General features: G+C 43.1%; 2 protein-coding genes and 1 long non-coding RNA gene across 9 annotated transcripts in view; 1 reads left to right on the top strand and 2 right to left on the bottom strand.

Moving 5' to 3' along the window:
- LOC6736808 (contactin-associated protein-like 2) overlaps nt 1–17,889 on the top strand; it is a 57,989-nt gene that overhangs the window by 29,837 nt on the left and 10,263 nt on the right. For all 7 annotated transcript variants that reach the window (XM_016170190.3, XM_016170189.3, XM_016170191.3 and 4 more), the window contains exons 11-20: nt 607–821; nt 1,009–1,408; nt 6,214–6,461; nt 6,593–7,048; nt 10,542–10,742; nt 11,383–12,003; nt 13,297–13,478; nt 13,795–14,124; nt 14,320–14,623; nt 14,730–14,866. In XM_016170190.3, the coding sequence (XP_016030465.1) occupies nt 607–821; nt 1,009–1,408; nt 6,214–6,461; nt 6,593–7,048; nt 10,542–10,742; nt 11,383–12,003; nt 13,297–13,478; nt 13,795–14,124; nt 14,320–14,623; nt 14,730–14,866 (3,094 nt within the window). The remainder of the gene's footprint in view (nt 1–606; nt 822–1,008; nt 1,409–6,213; nt 6,462–6,592; nt 7,049–10,541; nt 10,743–11,382; nt 12,004–13,296; nt 13,479–13,794; nt 14,125–14,319; nt 14,624–14,729; nt 14,867–17,889) is intronic.
- Nucleotides 5,721–6,707, bottom strand: LOC123327183. The gene is made up of 2 exons (XR_006541718.1): nt 6,615–6,707; nt 5,721–6,450 (listed from the first exon to the last, which is right to left on the bottom strand). It is a non-coding gene; the product is annotated as an uncharacterized LOC123327183 (long non-coding RNA).
- On the bottom strand, nt 7,105–9,169 carry LOC6736809 (probable tubulin polyglutamylase TTLL1). The gene has a single exon (XM_002083629.3). It carries the CDS (start codon nt 8,714–8,716, stop codon nt 7,253–7,255), a length of 1,464 nt encoding a protein of 487 aa, XP_002083665.1. The 5' UTR covers nt 8,717–9,169; the 3' UTR covers nt 7,105–7,252.

Genomic DNA, 17,889 nt, shown 5'->3' with positions numbered 1-17,889 from the left:
TCAAAATTTGACAGCATCGTTTGTTTGTTGGCTTGTGTGGCACTGTGTGCCGCTGCGGTGGCTTCGTTGCGGATCTTGCAACACGGATGCGGAAACGGAAGCGGCACATGCAGGCCCCAACCGCAGCCAGTGCAAACATAAGCCGGAAAAGGAGTGCCACTTAGCAAAGGAAAGGAGTTTTCAATTCACACGATACTCTTTAGAGCCTATTCAATGCTTGAAACTAGAAAGTCAGAAAGATGTTCCAAAACAATAAACTTTACAAAAAATTTACTTTCCGTTAAATAAACTGCCTTTTAACCCCCTTGGTAATTGAAATTGATAGTTCCCTAATTGCCTTGTCACTGATACATCCTCAAATTGGTTGATACCCAACGAATATTTCAGCATAAATGGCGCACTGAAAAGCCAAAAAACGTAGTTGCGGTGCGGATGTGGCCCAGTCGGTCACTCAACGGGCTCGTCAAACTGCCGGCAGATCTGCGAACCAAATGTATGCAAATGTATGCGAACTTTTTCTAATACCTTTCACCTTTTTTCCGAACTTTTCCGCCCCAAAAAAAACAATAAAATCCAAACCCAAAAACGAAACCAACTCTTCTGCAGAGGCGCCTGCCCGTGCTCCGTTAACAAGACGTGCGTGGATCCGAATCAATCATGCAACTGCGATGTGAAGGAGAACAAATGGAATTCGGATGAGGGCTACTACCAGGATCCCCAGAGCCTGGGCATTACCAACATGTACTTCCTGCAGCAGAAGGATATGGATGACGAGGCCCAGGGTCGCATCACTCTGGGTCCCCTGGAGTGTGTTGAAACAAGTGAGTGAATGTTGGACTAAAAGATTAAATTAGTAAGGATAAATATATTCATTAATTTATGTTTAAACGTATAAATCCTATTCCATGATGTGTAGGAAACTTTTTTCTGTACTCTGAACTCGATATAGCTATTTACTGCATCTCCCATTAGCCACTAGTTAATGACTCCCCTCCCGATTGCCCGTAGATACGCAAAAGTACGTGGTCACCTTCACCACATCGCAGTCGTACATCGAGGTGCCCGGCTGGAGGAAGGGCGACATCGCCTTCTCGTTCCGCACCACCGGCGAGAAGGCCATCCTGCTGTTCCAGCCACCCATCCGGCCGCACTATCCATCGTTCATGGTGGCGCTGACCGGCGATGACCAGCTCACGTTCACCTTCACCCTGAGCACGGGCACCACCCGCGAGCTGGTCATTAACTCGCACCGCCGGCTGAACGGCGGCGAGTGGCATAAAATATGGATCGACTACAACCAGTATCATGTGCGCTTCATGATAAACACCGATTACCAGATGCTCGATTTGCTGCCCGAGGAGGAGTTCGGCCCGTTCGAGGGCAGCATGTACATCGGTGGCGCCACATTGTGAGTATCTCCCAGGGCGTCGTGTTGCATTTAACACTGGGCAGCGCCAATTAATAATATCTTTATAACGAAAAATTATATTTTCTAAAAATTAGTTTGATAGTTTTCCCTGCTCTTTTAATAACGTATTACGTATACGCAGTGTATGCACATCTTTAAAACCTTAATTTTAAGGTTTCTCAACCAATCTTTGGGTTGCTACCCAGTGTAATCAGACATTTCTTTTTATGGCTGCCTGCATTGGTGGCACATGTAATGGGAATCGGCGGGCAAAAGCTCTATTTCTGCCACTCCTGGACAGCAAAATGCTGCTCCTGGCAGCGGGAAAATGCTGTTTCTGCTCCAGCTCCTGCTCCTGCTGGCTGTTGCGGTTTGTGCAATTTATTGCGGCAATTACGTTTTAATTATAAACGCGCGACTAACTGCCAAGCAGGACTAACAGTGACAATCGCGTCCGTGTCCGTCCGTCGAAATGCACCCAAAGGAATCCGTCGATTTTGTGCCCTGCGGGTGGCAAATGCCACGGCTGGGCGACCGACACACTTCAATTGATAATTGGAGCATCCCACTTATGAGTTAATTACAGATTGGATTGATGAAAGTCGTTTGCTACGCTCAATGGGAAAACCGATATCTTGGGGGCGTAAAAATCTTAATTTGCGTGCTCCACTTCAATTCACTGGGCTTCTTAATTATTAGCTTTTAGCTGGTTTCTTGTTTTAAAATTAAATTTATTTTATTGCAATGTGTAATTTATTCATTTAAAGAGCTTACAAATTAGACTCTTCCAGTTTGTTCGGCTAAAAAAAAGGAATATTTTAGTTGCTAGACTCATTGCTTGATATTCTTGGATTTTAGTGTTGCAGATTACACATTTATTAACTTTTTCAGCTTTTGATTACAAAGTTTTGAAAGCATGAAAAATCTTCCTCGTTTAAAATGCCATGAAAACACTATTCCACATTGTAATTCCACTTTTTTAGCTGCCAAATTTACTTTGAATACACTTTAATGGCCTTTGGCTTGAACAACTTGATCAAACGAGCAATTTGTATGCATAAACCGCTTGCCTGTTTCACTTTCACATTTCTGGAAACACAATCCTTCGGGGTTCGCAAAGAATTGCCATAATTAAATTAACTTTTCGCTGAAAATTCATTCCAAAGTCATTATCAATAATCAAGCCACGGCGTCAAAAGGGAGCGATGTGTATATGTATGGAAGGTGGCTTTTCCGCAATTTTTCTTCCAGTCCATCCCCCCGCGGAAGTTAGCGCACTTAAAACGCGCTTATTCTTGATTGGCATAATTTATAAAGTTTTTTCCGTGTTGCCATGGAGCAAGGACCACCGGATGTGGATGTTGGAGCTCATGAGAGATAGCTGGAGATAGCGATGGTAAAAAGCTTTCGAGGGGTCTTTGAGTACGCCCACATGTGCAGCCAGTTTTTTTTTAATTATTGGAAATGTATAAAAATCAAATTGAATTGTATATATAAAATACATACATATATGTGTGTGGCCAGGAAAATCTGTGCTCATTGGCACTTAACCCCGAAAAGTTCTGAACACCCCAGCCACTCATAAAATTTCGATGAGCGGTAAACACGCTGAGTAATTAACGTTAAAGTGCATACCCCACTTTCAGATCCGCTTTCACTGAGCCGATTCATTCAATTTATTTATTACGGAAAAGAAAGCTCTGTAAAACATACGAGTAATATGGAAAATGCAATATTGATGCACTTTACCCTCAACGTCGAGGCATCCTGCGAGCATCCTGACGAAACGAGGCGCATGTGGAGTGCAAGGTTGCACGTAAGCCAATAAGCGGAATCAGCGGCTGTGGCTCATAAATAAAAAGAGTTAATCATCATATTGATAGAGACATGGCGAGACTTAAGTGAGACGAATCCGAAGTTGTGGGGTGTTAACCCATTAAGAACTTCGGGGTAGCTTATAATTTTACTCCACGCCACGTGGGTCATTTTCACTAGTTGTTCCATTGGGTAAACAAACAGAAAGCACACAAAGTTTAACTTTGGCAATGCAATTACTTGCACGAGATTCTTGGTACAGCCCCTAAATCATATATTTGTGCCGAATGTTTAATCATGTTTCGTCACGAAACAAATATCAAAGCATTGGTATGCTGAATTGCGGTCGTCACTAGTTTCCTAGCTCGATAATCGCCACTTTTTTCCTACTGACACCATCCGGTTTAAAGTCACTTTCATCGAACCGAAGCTTTTTTGTCCCGTTTTTTTCAAAGTTGTGTTCGCCCCTAATCAATGGAAAAACTTTTCGAAATATGCTGCAAACACTTTGGGCAACTTTAGCACCATTCAGTTAATGGGTTAAGCAGTGCTTTCCACACAGCTTAAATGCCGCGAAGGATGCATGGAAATTTATGCAAAGTTTGGGATTGTGTTGGGGCGAAAGGCAAAAATTACAACGACCGATGCTGCTAATGATTGTTGTAATCGGTTTTTGCATGCGGGTCGACCGCGATCCTCCAATCGATGTGTTGTGTTGTTTAGGAAGCACCAGCTGCTGCTCGTCCTGCCGCTCGTCCTGCCGTTCGTCCTGGAAACAGCGGCCACTCGGATGTCCGTCTCATCATTTGCATGACCATCGATTACCAGAGCGCCACATGAACGGGGGCCACCACATGCCGATGGGAAAAACACGGGCGACTGGCGTGCCAAATATGCGAATTATTTCCAGAGCAGCAGGAAACAGGACGACGTCAATGGCGTGTCCTGGGGTATATGAAATCGGGTCGGAGATAGTGGAGATATATGTATATATAGAGCTGGGTGGTAAAATGTGTTGCTGTCGCGCCGGCCATGAATGAATGAAAAGTGCTTAATTGCTTGTGACGGCGTTAAATAAATTCTTAATTGCTTCGCACTTTGCGCGTTTGCAACGTTAATAGGATTTCCGTCGCCTGCATGTCGCCAGGATATGCACATCGCCTGCTCCTCCGGTTGCTCCGCCTGCTGCAGCTCCTCCTGGCCGAAAAACTTCTTTCCTTTTGCGTTTTATTGCCGTTAATTTCCGCGGAATTTCGGTTTTTTATTTTCTCCCCTTTACACAGCCCGTTTCGGCCAGCCGCCGTACAAATCCTTTTAGCCAAGTGTCATCCAGGCCAGGAGCAGCCGGCGGCACATCATTTGCAAGGCAAAGCGCTAAATTTCATTTTGCATACGCGTGTGTCACGCGTGTCCTCCCACGCGTCCCCATTACAAAGTTGACACACTGTGAGAAAAATATACAACTCACTCATTGACGAAACAAACCCTTCGATATTGAGTCAGTCAGCTAAGAAGTGAACTAAAGATATATGTTCGATAGGCCAAGAATTTATTCGTTCCCAATTATTCTCAGTGCATTTTTATATGTAAGCAAGCGTGCGTGTCTCTGGCTGTTGACGTATAAAAAAATTAAAAATGCATTTGTGACGTGCTCGCAAAAAAGAAATGCAGCACACGTTGCAAAAACTAATGACTTAATAGCTCGCTCGCTTGTGGCAAGGACATCACCACCGCCAAGCTAAATGTGGGTAAAGTGCACTCGGTAAATGCAAATGCCAAATTTGGACCTACTCACTGGCCGATTATGGCCAATTCGGTTGATGGACTGCGACAAGTTAAACGCTTAAGTACCGATTACGCAACGCTTGCCAAACAATTACAAAAGGAAAAGCGGAAAGAAAGTGAAAAGAAATTGTAATAAATTCAAGGAAGTCGCACGGCAAACCCCCAAAAATCGAGTTGAGATACTTTTTTTTTTTTTGAGGAAGAAGAATTTTAATTTCACTTCCTGACAACACTTGGCAACTTGGGATGGATCCCTTTGCCGTCTGGTGGTGCCGCAGTGGATCAGGGAAACGCAAGGAGCGTGTGGGTGGAATGTCTCGTAATGAAATTTACATAATTTAGAAAGACATTTGAGCAACTTTCTTTTGCCGCTGTACGCGTATAAACAAGACATTTCCGCCACTTTAATTTTCAAAAGCTTACACTTGAGATTTTATTGGCCAATTCATTGTTGGCCATGGCCAGCACGGAAAAAGGGCGAAACAGAAGCCAAAAGTGCAGGAGAAAAACTTGCGAAAAATGCGAAAAATAAAGAGGGAATCGCTGTGAAGAAAATGCAACAAAAAGAAAGCGGTTAAAGTTAGCTGCTAAGAACTTGAGTTGCTCTTTGGTAACTTTAAATTTTAAAACTTTGTATCAGCTGTATTCATGCTTTTCAGAAACTATTCAAAATACTTTCCCATTTTACGTAACATTTATGGGTATTTAAATGTATATTTCGAAAACACTTCTTTATTTTCATTTAAACTAAACTCTTAAATGCAACGTAGATATACATATATGCTCTCGTTTCGCTGACTAGCGAATCTCTATCATAAAATTATATACCCCTTTCGAAGATAAAAAGAAAGTAGCAAGCTGAGCTCGGCAAACTTTCGCCACAGCTGTCCGTCGACTTTTTATAGAGGGTGTCGCTTCGATTTTCATCTGGGCAAGTTTAAAAACTCAAACGCGTCGCATACGATTGAGCGGGTCACAATTTATTTGCATAAAGCTAGTGAAGTCGGTGGAAAGAATATGGAATCAAGGATGCAGAATCCAGGACGCAGAACGTGATCTCCGATAATGTTTAATGTTCGCCTTGGGGGGGTGGGTGCACTGCAGCTGGTGTGGCTTATGTCAAAGTGGCCAAGTTATTGAATAGTTACGACAAGTCATAATATAAAATAATCCCCCAGCTGACTTTTTCACTCGTTTCCTTACAGCGACCTGCTGAAGAAGCTGTCAGTTAAGGCCGGCCTTATTGGCTGCTTCCGTGGTCTGGTGGTCAACGGCGAGATTCTCGACATCTACAGCTACATGTCGGTGCATCTGTCGGAGATTATCAAGGACTGCAAGCCATCCTGCGTCCCATCGCCCTGTCGCAATGGCGCCCAGTGCAAGGAGCTCTGGAGCAGCTTTAAGTGCGTCTGCAACAATCCCTGGGCACATATCGGCGAATTCTGCGAGACAAGTGAGTGAATATATGTAGTCCCTCCATTGAAATATTGGTATCCTATGTAACTAAAGTATATTAACTGCTTAAACTTGATTTAAAGTGCTTATTTTATTTTTGTTCATAAATCGAATTTCCTTTCTTTGCAGACATCAACGAAAAGGCTCTTACCTTCATCAACCGGGAATCCTTCCTGATGCGAAATTATCTGAGTGTGGGTGCCACACCTGTTATCCTAATGCACGGGATAAATGGCGAACGGGATGTCCTGAAGGGAATCCTTAACCAAGATCTACTGATCAATCTACGAACATACGACACGAATGCCCTGGTGCTTTATGCCAACGATCATTATAATAACTTTGTGCACCTGTACATTAGTCTGAACCGAGAGATTGTTTTCCTATACAATTACGGCGATGAAATTGTGAATCTTACGCTGCTAGATGACACCTTAATGGCGTCTTTAAAAAGCATTCAAGTGGCCATCGTGCGAGGAGAGCAGGAAACTAGGATGCATGTGAACGAGCGCAGTGTGAGCATCGATAGAGGAACTCTGCTCCTTGATGAGTATGCCAACAAGCCTTGGAGTAATCCGGAAAAAGGTAAGTCTACTAAAAATATATTATAATTCACAATGGTATTTATTTTACTTTTCCTCTTTTTGTATAATGTAATTTAAGAGTTCACAAAGAACAACTATTGAGTCCAACTGCTATTCGTTTATTTTCATACATTTTTCTTAGCACTTCCCAAAACCAGTTAATATATAGCTTCGAATAACCCAACCCTCCCCAAATCTACTTTCGTCACTTCCAACGGCTGCCCATCTTGGATGTTTTACTATGGGTGTTGCTGCTGCTGTTCTGGTGCTGTTCATCCTGGGCGGCCAACTCCTCATCGATGAGAAGCTCAAAGTTGCCCAAAGCATCGGCACTGGGCACCTTGTTCCAACGCACATCGGGCACACCATCAGGGGGTAGAACCACGGACAGTATGTTGTCAATCAGTTTGTATTTTAGAATCCTGTCGTTTACTGTAGTTGAAGTGAGTGACGGTGAAGCATTCACCTCCACAAGCCAAGGTTTCAAGGCATTGTCTATGATGATGTCGTAGCCATAACACTCAAAACAATGCCTATCACTGGCCATCACAGGAGCCACAGCTCTCAAGGAGTGCACTATAAGCCAGGATATGGCTCCAAACAAGCGATCCGTAACCTCTTTTCCCCGAGTTCCTTCCAGATAGAGGGCCAGATTTTGCACAGACCACTTGCCACCATGTAGGGTATTGTATTCGCCACCATGTTTCTGCACACTCACATTGGTCAGATGGACGTACATATTATCCAGTTCCGTGACACTTGTATCGTATTTTACGGTACAAAAACGGCAGAATCCTTGTTTAAAAAGATAAGCCTTCAGGGGTCTGAACGAAGCGACTAGAACATACAGACGAAGATCAAATTTTTTACCACCAATCAGTAGTGGATTGTCTATGTATCTGGATATCACATACGATTCCTTGGCTATTTGTGGGTGAAAAGGACCCTTGGCCTCTCTTGACCACTTCTTGAGTTTGGATAGTTTGTTTATAAGGAATATACCCGCTCCTTGGGATTTTCCACAGGGTTTCATAATCCACGTGCTCAGCGGAAACTTGCGATACTCCTCCACGAACATATTATAATCGGCTGGCAGGACAAAAGTTGTGGGCACAAAGTCCAGATATAGATATCTGGTGCCACTGGAGTTATTGGATTCCGTTTTCTCCGCCAAAGGATTGCCATCCCTCTCGAGGTCCTTGCGATAACGCTTGATGTTCTTGACCAGTAAATCCTTGCGTGACAACTCATAGTGATTGGGAAAATGATTGATCATCTGGTTATCGTGCATCCTATAACCACTATCCACACTGAATATATTCCGGCAGGTTTGCACCCCGGCCCAATAGAAATGCCAATCATCATCGCCATTCACCTGATGCCAGCCACGTTTCTCGAAATTGTTGACCAAAACCGATTTGTCCAGGTCCGTGCAGAAGCCAATTTTCAGTTTATCGTGTCCCTGGGCACCACCGCTAGCACCACCGCCGCTATTTGCGCCACTATTTGAGTTGCCATTCGTCACGGACTGATTTGCACCGCCCGCCGTGCGACCGTACATGATTGTACCGCTCGTGGTGGTTCTTGTACCGCTCGAGCGGACCGTCGGCTGCAGACTGTCGATCCGCCACGCCTGCGTCCATTGACTCATGTCCCAAACAACGGCCATGTTGCCAACGTTCCAGATTATTGAACCAACAAAGCCGAAATTTATTCACCACCCTTCTTTGCCTTCTTGTGGCGTTATAATATGGGGCATGGTTGCCAGGCGGCACTCCTCTTGTTTTTCTATATAAAATTATTTATTTTGGTTTTGGTCGAAAGGGGCGAAGAGCGTTGCACCAAAATTTTCAAATAGTTTAGCAAGTTGAGCTGCAAAAATGCCAAAAATGTACCCCCTCACAAAATCTGTGCACTGTGTGATGGCCAAATTATGTGCACTTGAATTTTTTCTCCTCAGCTTTTCAGGGGTTCCTTTATTTTTTCGCTTTATTCGGCGAACAGTGTGTGTTTGAAAGTGGACGTTAAACTCGGTAGAAAACTGTTGGAAAAAATAAACGCCATGCGGAATGGATAAAGTTTTTCTCTATGGCATAAAAACAACGAGTTGCTTTGTAGTTTGTTGATATTTGAAAGCGTTCAAAGTTTTTATTTCGCTTTTGCTCACTCAATATGTAAATTGAACGGCATTTCAATGGTAGATAGTGTGCGGAAATTGTTGTTAAACGAGGGAAATGCATATAGAGTTGATTATGATCTGAACGGATTTTTTATAATCCTGTCTGCATATGCAAATTTTTTGACAAATACAAATTTTAAACAAATCGCTATTTGCATGTTAGCTTGTTTACTATTTCTGACATTCAATACAGGAATTTCCAATTGATCTACATTTGCAAGTATAACATGATGTTATTATTAATAGTCTCAGGGTATTTTTAGTCAGTTATGCTATATATGAAAACTATATATATTGCTTTGTATTGAAACACACGAAGTAGACACATCATTAAAATAGAGGTACCATTTTCAAAAGCCCTTCCACTCAACCGCCCTTCAATTACACGAATTGCAAGCATTTTGGCAACAATATTTCCCTGGCACTGCACTTCAAAAGCCGCTCATAACTCACCTTGAAATTGAATTTAATGGAAAAGTTCGGTGCATGGAGCTCAACTCGGCAATTGGCAAAAGGATAAAATCAATCAAATCGTCCGTAACTCAATGCCAGCGATTTGCCAGCAAAATCAATCATAATTACTCTTCGTTTTCCCGAAATATGGTCGAGGCATGGCGCTTCAAAATGCATTTTGAGGCCAAATGCGATTACGATTTCGTCAATACTTTGCAGGGTATAACACATGAGTACTTTTGTAATTAAATGCGTTAACCAGTCGGACTGCACTGAGCACAGATAGTGGCATTCGGCCATCGGATCGCTCTATTCAGTTTAGTTTGGCGAGCTCTGTTGGCCGGCAAACATTTCAATTAGACAAACTTAAACTCGAAATTGATGGGCCTAAACCTCAAACGGTCGGGCTTGGTCGGACCGGGTTCGAAACCGGCTCTGCGTCCGGCAGACCGGCTAAAACCCGAAATGCCACGGCAATGAAGGCTCATTTCCGCACACACACAAACAGAAATGCGCGCCAACATAAAGCAATCTGAACCAACAAGTGCACTGAAAACAATAAGTCTTATAAATAGAAAAAAAATATGGCGCCAACTTTACTAAGAAATAGCTTAGTTACGTATATTTGCATTTTAGAAAATATATTTTCATATATTATAACATTATCATTATACAATCGCTCAAAAATGATAAGAATATATATCTTTAGCTTAGCATTTAAAGTTAATTAGGATATTCATTATTTGTAATATTATTTGAATCTTGCACATGTTGCACTTCCTCATAAGTGTATTCCAACCCCGAAACCACCCATAGCCCATAGCTATAACCACCCTTCTCATTTGATTTTGTTTATTTGCAGAGGTCCTGTCACCCCACCGCCCGCCTGCCCCGCCCACCGAGTACTTCCAGTTCCACGTGGGCGGCTATGATCCGGCGAATTTGCTGCGCCCCAATGTGGATGCACCGGCCCTGGAAGGCTACATCGGGTGTGTGCGGGGCCTGAAAATCGGAGCGCAGTTGATCGACTTGGCGGATATCAATGAAAGGAATATAGCGCCCAGTAAGTAGGCAGTATAAATCAATTTTCACTGAGTGCAATTTTCGTTTGGCCCCAATGCCATTTCGGGTATAGAGTTTGGTTCCTCTGAATCGTGATAGTCCTGCTCCTGCTCCTGCTCCGGCTCCTGCTGCTCGGATTCTAATTCATAGGCCACCAAATCGACTCCATTCTGCGTCGTCTGCGGTTGTGGTTGCATCTGTGGTTGCTGCCTGGCTAACTTAATATGCATGCAATTTCCGTTAAGTGCTGGGGACTCGGTGGCGAAAATGTAGAGAGATGGCCAACAGAACAGGCCACTTTGGGGCCGCGCCAAGATTAATGCGAATGCGATAAGATGCAGGCCCACATGGCGTATGATTTATGCGGCCACGTTGCGCGGAAATTGCAACCTGACTTTGATGCTATTAAACACAGACGCAGTCAATGTAAACACGTTGAGTTGGAATCGCCTTCCTTTCAATGAAGTTTCGTTATTGGTAAATGAATGGGTTCGCCGGGAAATGCAGCAGTTGATTAAACGAGATTAGGATGGAAAACCTCGGCTATGATTAATATAAATCACGATGTTAGGTTATTTTCTAGATATTTCCTTAGCTCCTTACTTATGCTATGTTTTGGATTATATTCTTTATGATTGCAGCCCAGGAAGGTGTGCTGCCCAATTGCCAGATCAAGTGCGATGCAGAGCCGTGCAAAAATGGTGGCACCTGCCAGGAGCACTTTGCGGAGCAACTCTCGACATGCGATTGCGAGCACACGAGTTTCCTGGGTGAATTCTGTTCGGAGGAGAAAGGAGCAGATTTCAGTGGCGAATCGACGTTGCAGCGCAAATTTGAACTGCCTGGTACGGGTCGCGTTGACTATGTGCGCCTGCAACTGGCCTTTTCGTCCTTCGACCTGAGGCGGGCCAATCGGATAATGCTGCTGATGCAAACGGAGGCTGAGCGCAGCTACTACCTTCTATTGGCCATCACCTCCGACGGGTACCTGCAGCTGGAGGAGGACCGAGATAATGGGCAAACAGTGGGCGCCCGGATCGATCGGAATTTCCTGAACAGCGCCAGGCATTCGGTGTATTACGTCAGGAATGGCACCCAATCGCAGCTCTACATTGATCGCGAGCAGGTGCCGCTGAGCGAGTTCGCCGCACGTGTCCTTACCACCGGTGGCGATGCTGGCTCGAATCGCGTCCAGATCGGCGGCATCAACAGCACGGACTCGCGGTTCGCCGTCTTTAAAAGCTACAGCGGTTGCCTGTCGAGTGAGTGTCGTAAATTTCATACCCGTCTGCCATTAATTTCTTTTCGGTCTCATCAAGTGACATTCCCCTTCACTCCCTTTGCTAAGAAAAAAATCGAAATAAAGTACACCGAAAGAATTTCGTATGATAGAAACTCATTTCCAAAAGGGTCACTGAAACTTCAAGTGGCTTTGTATCATGAAGGTGTCTAAAAGTAGGGTTTAACATTATAGTATAATATTCCAAATATATTAATAATTTGCTGCTTATAATAATTATTATTACAGTGCTCCCTCTGCTTAACTGCTGCACTTTATGAACCCACTGAGCTGAGCTCTTGAAATTGGGTTGGCGAGGGGAGTTTGTGTTCGCCGAGGGGGGCTGCTTCACATTGTTGACCAAAAAATTAAATTTATTCGCTGCCATAAAAAGTCATTTCCGTGGCCGTGGCGTCGTTGCCATAAATTCTGTCAGTTTTTGCTCTCAAGATTTACAGTGGCTCATATTTAAATTGCTGCTTTGCTGCCACTCCAAAAACCGCAGCACAGTGACCAACACTTTGATTAAAAATTCACCCGAGCTACCCAAATCCCCGCCCCTCCATCGCCCACAAAGCAGCTGCTCAGCCAGCCACGCCCACACGACATGTGGGCGGCCGTAAAACGTCCTTGATCATTTCATTAAAGAGGCATCGATGTTTAGTGTGATAGTTTTGGTCATAAACAGGGGACATTAAGTTCAAGGAACAGAGAGTAAAAATCAATAGCTATTTCATATTAAAATATGAAGATAATCCCATTTACCAGGTTTAGTCATTGCAAACTTCTAAGCACTTTACTTAATGATTTCAAAGTTTTGCAAGCGCCTTTAGTTAAGTCTTATTATTAAACATAAGTAAGAAAGTTATACGATTTGGACTAATCAAAAACTAAACTTAATTATAATCAAAGCCTACTGGGAATACCATTAAATTGCCAATATAGATGGCCACTCCCCACGATAAACACCCGCGTTTTGGGACTTTGCCGATGGGCATTAAAAATGTTATTGCTAATTTCGGGACGGGCATAAAACACGCACGAACGACTTGCCATGGGTCCTTGAAACAGGACCAAAGTCAGTCGAGCCCAGCCCAGCCCAGTCCATCCCACGGAGCCAAGAAGGCAAACGTAATTCCAATTTCCACTCACTCGCCATCCACACACATTTGCATTTCAATTTGAATTAATGACCAATACTAATGAAAATTTCGATACCCCCTGCCCCTCCGTCGCTCCACCGCAAATTGGGTAAACCAACCGCCCCCACCGGCAGACATCTATATACAGGTGAACGGGCATGTTATGAAGCCACTCGAGGAGTACATGCTATTCACAAAGTCCGGTGCCGACAACATAACGGTCATCAATCCGCAGGGCGTCCGGAGCGCCCAGTGCAACGCCAAATTCGATGTGAGCGAGCAGCCCACCCAGGAGCCCATGGTTAATGTCAGCATGGTAAGTAGACACTGAGAGAAATATTACAAAAAATATTATTACATTAAAAGGATTTAAAGAAACCACTGCAGCAAGCCCTAATTTATGGGATTTTTTACTTAATATATATATGTATATATAATAACAAATTTATGACAACAGCAAATGCAAGTTGGTGGTCATGGAATATTTTACAAATGCCACGAACTTGATCTCCTTTTCTGTCAGTGCAGTGAGCGGCTGCCTGTTAGGCGGTCCAAGAATCGGATTATCCGATGCAACCAGGCGACAAATTGTGCTAATGAATGCCCTCTACCTGTACACTTGTGCACCGCAGATTCCCGAGCCATGGGTGGAGGAGCCGCCAGCCCGCGTTCCCTACATACCGAGATTCGTGTACGATGAGAACAAGCAGGAGGACTCCACGCAGGTCGTCTTCCTCACGCTGACCAGTGTCTTCGTCATCATCGTGATTTGCTGCCTGCTGGAGGTGTATCGCAGCCACTTGGCCTACAAGAAGCGCATCGAACGCGAGACGGACGAGGACATCATCTGGTCGAAGGAGCAGGCAACCAAGATGCACGAGTCGCCAGGTGTTAAGGCCGGCCTCTTGGGTGGCGTCACGGCGGGTTCGGGGAATGGCCTGCCTCCATATACCTACAAGGCGGTAAGTAATGGCTTCAGCCGACAGTAATGCATTGAATTACTTAAAGGACACTGGGAAAAATGGGCATAGCTTCAGGTTTTAAAATTTTATTATATCATTGAACTTCAGAATGATATATTTCAAGTTCTCTCTATCTCTTAAATAATTTATTATTTTGATAACTTTTTTTATGTTTATTTGTTGTGCAAAACCCAGTTGCCGCAGGAGGACAAAAAGCCTGGCAACGGTGCCCCATTGGTGGGCATTTTGAAGAACGGCAGTGCCACGCCCTCGCAGCCTGGCACGCCCACCGCGCTGTCCAAAAATGGAGACATCGCCTCGCGCATCGAAGAGGAGGAAGAGGAGGAGGATGAGGCGCCCGTGCAGAAGGCAGCGGAAAAAAGCGGCGAGAAAGAGGAGCCTCCGAAGGACACAACCGCCAGCGAAATGAAGGAGTCACAGGCTCAGTCACCTGAACAGCTGGCAAAGGACACCACCGACGCTTCTGCCCCACCAAAAGGTAACTACACATAAGTCTCTCCAAATTCCCCATTCAAAAACTAAGAGAATATAATAAGTATAAAATTTCCTTTAACAAACTCTTTTTTTGATTTTTTCCTGTTCAGCTTCCAAGGAGCCGGAGGCGCCGGCAGAGCCTTCGGAGCCATCATCTCAATTAAACTCCGCCCAGAACGGACAGTTACCCCAAATGGAGCAGGCGGCTGGAGGGGATGAAGTGCAGGTGCAGGTGCCAAGTCTACCGGTAAGCAGAGGATCCCAACCCACAGTAAACCTTGTCAGAATGGCGCCAATAGCCACAATCAGCGAGACCAATTTGCATGGATTGGGCTGAGGGGCGCGGCCTTGGCATTGGCATGTAAATAACACCCCAAACCACCCACTCATCCAAAAACACCGCATGAACGCACAGACACACACACACACCCGCATCATAAGTCAAATGGAAGAGCTTTTCATTACATAATGTAAGCGAATAAATGGCCTGCAAATACATACTAGAAGGCATACAGCTGTAAGGCATGAAAGTGCATCATTTACCATTGCAATCGCAAGGACATCCCCGAAGACAAACACACATATTCGTGCACTAATATTTGGACAATCCACGGGGACATTAGCAGTCAGGTTGGATAAACAAGTGCTGTAATGTCAAGTACAATCAGGGGTACACACGAGCGGGTGGCCACTGTAATTGCAGCTCAAGGGAATTTACTACACATAATGAAATAAGTAATTCCAGACCGTCTTTTGTACATCATTTTGTATATTTTGCTTGTTATCATAAATGTTGCTAATTTAGTTAAATTGTACTTAAATTACATATACCAATCTTATTATTTTTATGTTTTTATTTTGTAAATAAATCCAAATCTGAGCTTTGTGAATTTACTAACTACTTTTTTATATTTTTGATTGATTCTTAAATCAAGTGTTTATGTAAAAATACGAAACAATTTTAATTTAAGCTCAATGGGGTGTACAAACATAAAGCCAAATACGTTTTTTATGAACAATCCGCTCTTTTTCATAATTAATTTTTCATATTTAATGGTCTTTGGCTAATTAAAATCTATTGAATTGACCATTGAAATGTCTGTTTAGCCGTGAATAAATAAACCAATATCCCTTTGGAATTTTTGATTTAGGAAAATAATTTCAGTTGTTGTCAAAGAGTAGTTAGCTTTTTATTAATAATTAATCCAATAATCATGATGGTTATTATTAGCATAAGAAATCGTTTTCAGTTGTAACCCATATTTAAAATACATTCTTAGTTGGCATTTGTTTGCTGTGCATGTGTATGTGTCGTTTCTTTTGCAAAAAGCCTGGCGGCCATTATCAACTTGGGAAAATGTTCCGTTTAATTAAATTGCATTTAATTGAATTTAACTAAATAAACAAAACTTGTGAAAATATTTCCCTCCACGCTTTCGTTGTGCATATTTGAATAGCAACAAACAGTTTCAGATGTATTTTAAAAATATTTAATCACAATATAATGGTAGCACACACACCATTGCGTACGGCGATGTGATTTTGTGCGTGTCGTTTTAATTGTTGATATTGAATGTGCTTATGGTGTGACTGTTTAATTAAATTTAACACAAACCGAGCGAGCACAAAAAAAAATGAGGTGCGGTGAGTAAAGGGGGCGAAACTATTGACAATTGGCTTAACGCGACGAAATTGGCCAGGCCAATAGACATTGGGCCGAACAATGCTTTTGCCAATCGAGTCAATTCAATTATTTCTCAATTATTGCATAAGCCGATTAACGGCACTATCAAGTTGAATGCATTAATTGCAGCGAAGGTGGCTGACGAAGTCGAGCCCCAAAAAATATGCTATGGTTTTTGCGTGGCTATTTCCGGTGATGTGAAAATGAATTAACCGGATTATGATTGAATTTTCTCAGCCTTAAACATAATAAACATATAATTTATGAATATATTTATGTTGATTGGAAATCAGATATCAGCTAAGAAGGTATTTACATCCTTAAAGGACTTAATACGAGTTTGTTGAGAGGGTAAGGATATTTCCAAAACTGCCCCACACTTTATTTAATTAATTTTCATTTCAATGAAAACGCTTCCAAACTTCTCAAGTTTAAGGATAAAAGCCATTCTTTTGGAGCATTAAATGTGTATAAGAATGGCCCTTGAATGTTCGTTACTTGATAGTTTTTACATCTCTTTGAAAGTTTCCGATTTCTGTGTGTGTGTGGTTTTTCATGTCTTCTCTTCGCCCGTTTTCTTTGTATATTGGCCAATTCTTTTCCCTTTGTTAGCTGTGGCAAAAAGGAAAACCCTTCGCCTGGCTGTGTTGTGGCCAGGACAATTTCTTAAGCGGCATCAATGCAATTTCTTGCCAGCGGCAGTCGCTTCCCCTTTGGTTTTTGCAACCCAGCCAATTGTCTAAAATGTTATTTAATAGAAAAAGTGCTCTGCACAGCACAAAAGTTGAAATACCTACGAACAAAACTAAATTGAACTGCATTTGGGGGTGGTGGGTGTTGCGAGTAATGCCCTTGATGCTTTGTTAAAAAGACGTTTCCTAAATGAGTATGCGTCGGGGAAAAAAACCAAGGGAATTGCTGCTTGGAAAATCATGCTTTTTACCAATGAACTTTGGTCACAAGAATAACAATTGTTGCAGGCCACAATTTATGGCAGCATGATGGGGCAAGTCGGGCTTCTTGCTTATCAAGTGCCTGTCCATGATTTATATAGATTGTATATGCATGGCGGTGACCAGAAACTCTTTTGGCCAGAAAACTTAAGACAAAACCTTCAACTAAGCAACAAACGCAGCAAGAACTTTCAACTTTTGCATCGACTTTTCGGCACGCCCAAAAACAAACTTTCACCGAAGTTCGAAGTCCCTATTCCGTCGCCCCTGGTTTTCCAGAGGTTTCTCATTGAGGAAATTGGAAAAGCAAAATATTGAACTTATTGGCTTTCATGCAGTTTTAGCTGGAAAAGTGTCTATCGAGGGGGTTGCATGTTACTTTTGAGCTTACTTAGCGAGCTTAAGCTGCAGCCAAATTGAATTTTTCCCGGCACTTTCCCGGAAACAATCGCTGCACATTCAAATCGGGCTATGAATTTTCCTACGATTTTCCTTCTCTATTTTCCCATGGCGTTTTTTTTTTTTTGGTGACACCCAAAAAATGGCGAAAGTTGTGCAAAGCGCAAAGTGCGTGCAGCGTTGTCTGCCGCCCAAGGCGGCCCACATTTTCCCGCCATTTCCGCGCCGCTTTCC

Source organism: Drosophila simulans, chromosome 3L (genome assembly GCF_016746395.2).
Source record: "Drosophila simulans strain w501 chromosome 3L, Prin_Dsim_3.1, whole genome shotgun sequence".
Taxonomy (NCBI): domain Eukaryota; kingdom Metazoa; phylum Arthropoda; class Insecta; order Diptera; family Drosophilidae; genus Drosophila; species Drosophila simulans.
Note: the sequence above shows the minus strand (reverse complement) of the source record. Positions and strands in the feature narration are given on the sequence as shown.

What these genes read in the sequence shown, in the direction of transcription:
- LOC6736809 (XM_002083629.3), bottom strand. Translation starts at nt 8,716, where the DNA reads ATGGCCGTTGTTTGGGACATGAGTCAATGGACGCAGGCGTGGCGGATC.